The sequence below is a fragment of the Lynx canadensis genome, chromosome E2, assembly GCF_007474595.2.
Source record: "Lynx canadensis isolate LIC74 chromosome E2, mLynCan4.pri.v2, whole genome shotgun sequence".
Taxonomy (NCBI): Eukaryota; Metazoa; Chordata; class Mammalia; order Carnivora; family Felidae; genus Lynx; species Lynx canadensis.
Window position 1 is genome coordinate 44,117,233 of NC_044317.1, and position 9,464 is coordinate 44,126,696.

General features: G+C 56.5%; 1 protein-coding gene across 1 annotated transcript; it reads left to right on the forward strand.

Annotated features, from left to right (window-relative positions):
• Positions 1 to 1,103: 1,103 nt before the first annotated feature.
• Positions 1,104 to 9,283, forward strand: KIRREL2 (kirre like nephrin family adhesion molecule 2). Its single transcript, XM_030299583.1, is given in 16 exon segments — positions 1,104 to 1,149; positions 1,152 to 1,613; positions 1,814 to 1,963; positions 2,506 to 2,655; positions 2,815 to 2,975; positions 3,369 to 3,519; positions 4,043 to 4,148; positions 4,262 to 4,410; positions 4,639 to 4,766; positions 4,858 to 4,990; positions 5,297 to 5,397; positions 5,562 to 5,781; positions 6,274 to 6,378; positions 6,670 to 6,773; positions 7,121 to 7,186; positions 8,349 to 9,283. Coding segments are annotated over 16 exon segments (2,568 nt in total). The 3' UTR covers positions 8,685 to 9,283.
• Positions 9,284 to 9,464: the final 181 nt, after the last annotated feature.

Consider the following 9,464-nt stretch of genomic DNA (forward strand, 5'->3'; position numbering starts at 1 on the left):
TCAGGAGTCCTGGCTCCAAGCTCATCCTATGACAAAATGCAGTCACTGGAGTCCCCAGAAGGAAGCCAGTTCAGGCCGCCAGACCTAGAAGTCTCTCAGACTCAGGAGTCCTGAAGCTTCTCCCCAAGGTCCTAGGAGTTGAGGCCTCCAACCCTCCCCCCTCAACGCACACACAGGACTTAGGGCAGATGTTCACCGTCTGTGATTTTCAAATCCTCCTGGGTCTGCGTGGGGGTGGGAGAGATTGGTGGTTAATCCACTGACTCTAAGACTTAAGACCAGATTTTCTGACCCCCTATCATCCTCTCCCAACTGCACCATGCTGTAGGCAGGGGACCTAGCTGAGTCCCCAGCTCCTCAGAAACTGGCAGTTCAGGCCATTAACTTGTCAGTCAACAGAGGTCTGTTCGCCCAGTCTTAGAATCCTAGAGTCCAAACGCCTGCCATGTGAGGACGTCAGAATCTGAGCTCAGGAACGAGAGAGAACCTGAGTGTGGGCCCCCAGTCACTACAGGCTCAGGAATGTCAGACCCAGGGTCCCAGCCCCCTCCAGGTCGCACTCGATTGGCTCGGGGTCCCGCCCACCTGCCGGGCCAGCTGCGCAGCGCACCGGCCGGCCAGAAGCGTGGGAACGCCCCAGCTGGGCGGCAGGCGGCCGTCAGGACAAGCTGCGCGGTTCCCAGCCTCCCCGCCTGCCCCAGCTCGGGCACCGCCGCCTCCCAGCCGTCGCCCAGCAACCACAGCGGGGACGAGGGGCTGAGCCGGGACTGCGGGGTCTCGGGAAGGGGGGGATGCTGGGGGCCTGGATTCCTGGATCCTTGGACGTGCTATGGGTTGCAGCAAAAGGGGTTCAACCCGTTTTTAAGAGGGGTTTTGAAGCGAGAAGAGCTGGACCCCCTCCTCTTCTCGGGGGTCCCGGTTGCCCCAGGCACCCCGGTGTCCTCTTCCTGACCCTCAGGCCCAGGGGGGGCCCGGGCCCCGCCTCCCCAGGGCGCGGAAACTAGCGAGGCCCCAGAGGCTCCCGTTTATAGCTTCGTTTCCACTCAGCGCCGTCCCTCCGAGGACCTGGGCTGAGCAAGTTTCTTCCACTCTCTCCCCCCGCCATGTCCCCCACAAGCCTGGCTGGGTGCAGGTGTCCAACTCAGCCGGGACGCCCTTCTTCGACCCAGGTGTTCTGGCTCCCAGACCCCAATTTGGCTGGGGCGCCCGCCCGCGGGGAAACCCCGCCCTGGTTGCCCCCATTCATCCAAGTCTCTGCCGCGCGAGTTCCTCAATGGGAAAGGGCGGGTCTCCAAGGGGGCGGGGCGAGTGGGATCGGGCCCTCCCCGGTCTCTCAGAGACAGAGGGCGCGGAACCCGCCTGTGTTTCAGAGTGTTGGAGCCTGCAGCTGGGCAGACTGGGGGAACTCCAGGCCAGAAACGGGGTGGCCTCTAGCCTGGGGCGAAGAGTCGGGCGCGAAGGGAGCTCCGACCAGGGTCGTGAGAGGTGTGCTACTGAGGAAGAAGTTAGCAGGGAAGCCCGTGCAGCAAGTCTGCGGAATCTTGGGGGACACACGACGGGGATGCTGGTCTCCGCCCTCCTCGTTCTCCTCTTCTGCCTCAGAGGGCATGCAGGTACCTCTAGGGACGGATGAATTTGGGGGGGGGGGAGGATTGTTTGCCAGCTGCCTCTTTACTGGGGTGGATGGAACTGGGGGTTCAGACTCCTAGATCTGCCGGAGGAGAACTTCGGGAGCCTAGACTCCTGGGTCCCGAATGAGGGAGCTAAGATCGTTGCTAAACTCAACCTTACTCCCTTCCCCCAATTCTCCTAGGCCCGTCGCCCCATTTCCTGCAACAACCGGATGACCTGGTAGCACTGCTGGGGGCTGAGGCCCGGCTGCCCTGTGCCCTGGGCGAATACTGGGGGCTGGTTCAGTGGACCAAGGACGGGCTGGCTCTAGGGGGTGAAAGGGACCTACCAGGTGAGACTGTTCTCTCTACTCAGGAGGGGTTGGCTCCAGGTGGGGGTGCTGAGCTTGCGCCGTATCTGAAGTCTCTATTTTAATGTTTTCAAATTTAGGAAATTGATGGGCTCAGATAAACATCTGGGAGAACTGAAGTTTTAGCTTCTTTAGGGGGTAGGAGATTTTTGTTTGTATTATAAAATACTACATAAATGTAGGAAGGCATATAAAACACAAAAGGAAGATTTGCCAAATAAAGGAGACACTCGTGTAACTACTACTCATGACCCTTGTCAGCTCCTCAGAAGACTTTCTTATTCCCTCTCCTACCATAGCCCTCTCCTCACCCCAGACGTAGTACTAATCTGCTTTTTATAGCAATTGTTTTCTTTTTTCTGACGTTTTCACCCCCAAGTTTGCCATGACTCTGGATGGGAGAGGGTTAGTCTCTCTGGCTCAGCACCCACTTTTTGGTGTCTTTCTGGTGTGGGGTGCCTGGGAAAGGAGACTGAGGCCAGGAACTCAGAATCATGGTGTGACTGCCTCTTCCTTAACTTCAGGGTGGTCCCGGTACTGGATATCAGGGAACGCAGCCAGTGGCCAGCACGACCTTTACATTAGGCCCGTGGAGCTAGAGGATCAAGCATCATATGAATGTCAGGCTACACAAGCAGGCCTCCGCTCTCGGCCAGCCCAACTGCATGTGCTGGGTGAGGACTCAATCCACTTGTACCTGGGAAGCCCAGGGGGACAGCCAGTGCTTAGCTGAGTGTCAGAGTCCGAGGAGCCCAGAGGGGTGGTTAGTTAGAGCTGGGAAGATTGGGGTCTCTGGGCCCAGGGTCCAGCTCTGACTCCAATCCACCCCACAGTACCCCCAGAAGCCCCCCAGGTACTGGGAGGCCCCTTTGTGTCTCTGGTTGCTGGAGTTCCTGCAAATCTGACCTGTCGGAGCCGTGGGGATGCCCGCCCCATCCCTGAGCTGCTGTGGTTCCGAGATGGGATCCGTCTGGATGGGACCACCTTCCACCAGGTCAGGTCGAAATCCCTGTGCAGCTCTTGCCCATTCAGGGAAATCTGGGGTCTGCTCAGACCACAGGCTTATCCAGAGGAGAAAAGGGCATGGGAGGAAGGAAGTTCAAGGGTTAGGACCCTTAGTATGTGATTAAGGGTAAGGATTCCAGAGCCAGACATCTCGGGTTCAAATCCTTGCTAGTTGATCAAATCACTTGCTAGTTGATTGATCTTGAGTTCAGGTAACTTAACCTCTCTGTCCCTCAAGTTTCCTTATCTGTACAATAGGGACAATAATATTCACTTCATAGGGTAATCGTGAGGATTAAATAAAGTACTTTGAAGTGCCTGATACATAGTAAACACAATATAGCAAGAAGATGAAATCATTATTATTATTCATAACCTCCAGACCCTGCTGAAGGAAGGAACCACTAGGTCGGTGGAGAGCATCTTATCCTTGACTCCTTCCAGCGCTGATGACGGAGCCACCTTGGTCTGCCGGGCCCGGAGCCAGGCCCTGCCCTCAGGGAAGGATACAGCTATCACACTAAGCCTGCAGTGTGAGTGCGGTTAAAAATTGACCCTTCAGGCTGCAGGCCCTTGGGAAAAGAGAGGCCTGAGGTCTGGACTCCAAGGTTTGAGGAAAGAGGAGGCTGTGGACCTGGGACCCTGGGGAAATTGGGAACTGGAGTCTTGGACTTCTTAGCTCAAAAGGAAGAGGAGAGGGGCGCCTGGGTGGTTCAGTCAGTTGAAATTCAAACTTCGGCTCAGGTCATGATCTCATGGTCTGTGAGTTCCAGCCCCACGTCGGGCTCTGTGCTGACAGCTGGGAGCCTGGAGCCTGCTTCAAATTCTGTGTCTCCCTCTCTCTCTGCCCCTCCCCTTCTCATGCTCGCGCGCGCGCGCGCGCTCTCTCTCTCTCTCTCTCTCTTTCTCTCTCAAAAATAAACATTAAAAAAAAAAAAGGAAGAGGAGAGTGGGGACCCAGACTCCTGGGGTGGAGAGGCTGGGCACTGGACTCAGATGCTCCATGGAGGTGTTCCAGGTCCTTGCCCACCGCTAACCATTGACCTACCTCCACAGATCCCCCAGTGGTGACTCTGTCTGCAGAACCACAGAGTGTGCTGGAGGGAGAGAAGGTCACTTTCCTGTGCCAAGCAACAGCCCAACCTCCTGTCACAGGCTATAGGTGAGGTCGCCTCTCCTCAGCCCAGAGCAGGGTTTAGGGAGGACTAGGGTTGGGACGTGCGCGGGAGTGCCAGGGGAGCAGGGACAACATGAGCAGCCTCACTGCCTCTGCAGGTGGGCAAAGGGAGGTTCCCCCGTGCTCGGGGCCCGCGGACCAATGTTGGAGGTTGTGGCAGACGCCTCTTTCCTGATTGAGCCAGTGTCCTGCGAGGTCAGCAACGCAGTGGGTAGCGCCAACCGCAGCACAGCGCTGGACGTGCAGTGTGAGCGGGGGCGGGGCCCTGGGTGTGGCCAAAGTGGGGCAGATGGGGGGCGTGGCTGCGACTGGCTGCGGGAGAAGGTGGGACGGAAAAGGATGTAGGCAGGGATTGGCTGTGCTGGGTCAACGCCACGGAGAGCAGGGGCGGGAAGGTGTCGTTTCTGAGTAGCCGATCCTGGGTCTGAAGTTGCATCCCTCCCGACCATGTGACACCTCCTCTCCTCTCCTCCAGTCGGGCCGATTCTGCAGGCAAGGCCGGAGCCCATGTCTGTAGACGTAGGGGGAGACGCTTCCTTCAGCTGTGCCTGGCGCGGGAACCCGCTCCCACGGGTAACTTGGACCCGCAGCGGGGACGCGCAGGTGAGACCCGATCTAAAGCCTGTGGCCGTGGCTGGCGGTGGACAGAACTTCCTCTCAAGGTCCTGCCCCTGATGCCCCTACCCTCTCCCAGGTGCTGGGCTCTGGGCCCACGCTGCGTCTTCCGTCGGTGGGGCCCGAGGATGCAGGCGACTACGTGTGCAGAGCTGAGCCGGGGCTCTCTGGCCTGGGGGGCGGCGCTGCGGAGGCTAGGTTGACTGTGAACGGTGAGAAAGTGGCGCTTCCTAGAAGACCTGGCAGAGCCTGGGACGGGACACAGAGTGGGCAGAGGGGGCCAGCCCTAAACGGGGGTGGGCGTGCCCTTGAGAGGGAGAGCTTTTTGGACGGCGGGGCCTGGGGCTGGGAGCCAGACCACGCGAAGGCGAGCCTCTGAGGGATTCGGGGTTTGTTGAGGGGCGTGGCCTGGTTGATTGACTTTAGTGAAGAGTGCCGAGACCTGGCCCCGCCTTATTGAGAACTGACGTTTCTGAGGGCAGGGCCTCTATATGACTGGTCCACAATCTCCAAAACAGCTCCCCCAATTGTGACCGCCCTACATTCTGCGCCCGCCTTCCTGAGGGGCCCCGCCCGCCTGCAATGTCTAGTCTTTGCATCTCCGGCCCCAGATGCTGTGGTAAGGGAATGTCCCCGCTCTCACGACCAGCCCAGTTGTTATCCCTGTCCTCCCAAGCCAGACCCCCAAAACTGCTACGACCACCTCTAACTTTTCGACACCTTGCCTGCCCTTCCTTCCTTCTCCAGTCTCCTTAATGACCTCCTTTTTGTGTGTGCCCCCAGGTCTGGTCTTGGGATGAGGGCTTTCTGGCGGCGGGGTCCCAGGGTCGGTTCCTGGTGGAGACATTCCCAGCCCCGGAGGGCCGTGGGGGCCAGGGCCCAGCCCTGATCTCTGTGCTACACATTTCGGGGACCCAGGAATCGGACTTCAGCAGGGGTTTCAACTGCAGTGCCAGGAACCGGTTGGGTGAGGGAGGCGCCTGGGTCAGCCTGGGGCGTAGAGGTGAGATCCTGGGCCTGAAGCCTCCAAATCTGAGGATCCCAAACCCCCACACGCCACAGTCTCTAAATTAAAGACCTCCAAATGCAGACACCCTCAAATCTCGAAAGCCTCAAAACTATGAGTCCCTTGAATCCTGAGACCCTCAAAACAGTAAATTCCTTCAAATACGGAATTCTAAACTGAGAGACCCCCCCCCACACCTAGGTGCCCCAAAGAAAGGAAGTTCCAAATATGGGGAATGGTAAAGTTAAAAACCCTTCAAACTCTAGGACTCCCTAGAGCCAGGGAGTGTAAACTTGTGGAACCTCAAATTCGTGAGCCTGTAAGCCTAAGGGACCTCAAGCTAAGGGACCTACAAACTTGGGTATCCCCAAACTTGGGGACTTTTTGAATCCAGAGACGCCAACGCAAGCAAGTCCTGTGTCCCTGTTCCCCAGTTCTTCCTGGGTCTCATGCTTACCCTCCTCAGAACATCCCCTCTCCTTCCTGTAGACTTGCTGCCCACAGTGCGGATTGTGGCTGCAGTGGCTGCTGCAGCCGTGACTCTTCTTATGGTCATCATTGGGGTGGCCCTCTGCTGCTGGCGCCATGGCAAGGGTCAGTGACTGAGCCCCACCTCAGCACCATCCCCCAGCCCCCTCCCCCCACTGACCTGGCTGAGACCCGCCCCAGTCTCACCTCTCTGGCCTCAGACTCACCTTCAGACCCTGGTTCCTCCCTCATGCCCTAAGTCCTTCTCCTCAGGGTCACACTCCTCCCCCTTGCAGGTTCTCATTGGTTCCCAGCCTCCTGACCCAACCCAGCCCTCTCTCTTCCTGTTCATTGGTCTCTGCAAACCATGACCCTGCCCCATCACTTATCTCTGCCTCCCACTGTCCCTGGCCTCAGCCTCTTTCTCCAAGCAAAAGAACCTGGTACGAATCCCAGGCAGCAGTGATGGCTCCAGTTCAAGAGGCCCTGAAGAGGAGGAGACCGGCAGTGGCGAGGACCGGGTAGGATGCAGGGTCCCCAGACAAGACTCAGCCTCTAGAACAACTAGTAACCCAGTCCCAACTGTTCTCCCAGTCCCCACTGAGCCCCCAAACTCAAAGGCGGTCCACATCCTAATAAGTAATCCCGGGCTAACATGTCCCCTAAGTCCAAATATGCTCCTGACCCAGTTATCCCCTAGACCAAATATGTCCCCAGGGCCCTTTGTTGTCTTGAGTCTAGACCCCAGCTCCAGGTGCTCTTGGTCCCTCCTGCCTGGCCTCCACTGTCCAACTGAGGGTTGTTAGGGTCTGGTGCTGGACCAGGAGGATCCTCTGAGTGCCCCCTCTCACTAAGCACCCTATCCCAGGGCCCCATCGTGCACACGGATCACAGTGACCTGGTTCTGGATGAGGAAGGGGCTCTGGAGACCAAGGTAAGTGTTGGGAAGGGATGGTTTCCTTTCACGGAGTCTCCAGCTCTCTCCCTGCTTGGTCCCCTCCTTTTTCACTCTCTTGCCCCCAGAGCTAGGACCTAGCCCCCTCCACACTTTCCTCCTGCCTCCTGGGCCACTTCACCCACCTCCAGGTCCTGTTTGCACAGCTGCTGATAATGCCCACAAATGTGTCCCAGCCTTGGCCTCCCTCTTGGAGCCCCACATCAGGGCTCACTCTGCCTGTGCTTTCCCATCACAGTCCTGCCTCAGGTCTCCTGGATGCCTCTGCCAGGCCCCTTCCTACCTACCAGCTCCCGCACTGGCCTCACTTCTCCCCAAACCGGCCCTTCCTTTGAAGTCCCCTCTCTTGGCCTCCACTGACCTCAGTCCCTAGCCCAGAGCCCTTCTCTGTCCCCTCTGTACCTAGCACATGCTATTCTATTGGCCTGAAACACCACTTTCCTTCCCATACTACCTAATTCTGCCCTTCATTCCTCTGGTCTCAGCTCACACATTTCTTGTTCTAGAAAGTCCATGCTTCCCTACTCACAGCCCTGATCATTCTGTCTGTGTTCCACCTGCCACAACTAGGATGACTCTGCCCTGGATTCCCATCCCAGCCCTGAAATCCTGTTTGTGCTTCCCCATCAGGCCTTCTCACTCTGCCTGTATTTCCCTCATCACTACCCTGACCCCCCTGGACTCTGGTGATTTGCCATTTCCTCTTTGGCCTGGGATCTCCATGTAGGCAGGGCCCAGTCTCTCCCCTTGATAGACATGTCCAGCAGCAGCATAAGACATGACACAGAATCAAAGCCTTGGGGCCGGTGGGCAGATGAATGAATGAATGTCTTGGTCTCAACCCCTCTGTTCCCACTGCATCTCCTTCCAAACCACCAGCCCTCAGCAAGCCTATACTCCTCTGTTGCTGCCTTTCTCTGCCCATTTCCGTCTGTCCTTTTATCTCTTGTCTCTGTTTTCCTGTCCCAATTTGTCTTCCTATCAGTCTGTATGTCTATCTCTCTGACTCTGGGTCTCTGTTTGCTCTTGCTTCTGTCTTTTTGTCTCTCTCTAGGTCTGGCTCTAAGTGTATCTCTCCATTAGTGACCCTCACCCCATCTTATATCCTCACATACATTAACAAATCCCATTTGTCCCTCAGGACCCAACCAATGGTTACTACAAGGTCCGAGGAGTCAGTGTGAGCCTGAGCCTTGGTGAAGGCCCTGGAGGCGGCCTCTTCTTGCCGCCCCCCTCCCCCCTTGGACCTCCAGGGACCCCTACCTTCTATGACTTCAACCCACACCTAGGCATGGTCCCACCCTGCAGACTGTATAGAGCTCGGGCAGGTTATCTCACCACACCCCATCCTCGAGCTTTTACCAGCTACATCAAACCTACATCCATTGGACCCCCAGATCTGACCCCCAGGACTCCACCCTTCCCATACGCTGCCTTCCCTACACCCAGCCACCCACGTCTCCAAACTCATGTGTGACACCTCTCCAAGTGAAGAGTCCTGGGATCTTCAACTTGCCATAATGGATTGTCCTGATTTCTGAGGAACCAGAACAAGATGGTGACCTTACTCCTCCAAAATTGAACACTGATGGGAGAGAAAGATCATTACAATTGTCTGGATTACTGGTGTACAGTCAGCTCAGTCAAAGGGGACTGAGGTCCCCAAGTGGGAGCAAGATGGCCACTATGACCGACTATTCCCCTGTGTAAAAGAGATTCAAGATGGCAGATGGGCTCTTTGTAGATGGACGGGGACAGGGGGTGATGGGATGGAAGGCAGGGATGGAAATTGTTTCCAGGTGTGGAAAGAAGAGATTTCAAGATGACCACCTATACTGAGAAAAAGGCAACGTAGGTTAAGATGGAGGCCAGACCAGGCCCTGTCCTGGTTCTCCCTGAGGGACCCTTTGCTTGGCCAATTCAAGTGCAGCCAAGATAGCTAATTACTCTCTGGGAACCCCAGATGGCCACCATCTCGATTCCTTTCAACTTCCTTAAGGGACCTGGATGAACTGAATCCAAGGAATGAAGATAGGGTGAGAACCATCATGGGGAGAGGAGAGTAGTGTGGGGTGGGTGGGGTGGAATCTTGGAATGAGAATATTTATGTTTAATAATAAAAAAAAAAAAGTCAATAAGTGAATGCGTCTTGGAGATCCTCCTGGCATTATTACCCTCCATCAAGGAAGGGGTCCATTAAATCAGCCCTAAGACCCTTCCTCTACCCTATTCTCTACCCTAGGTGATGAAGTGGCTG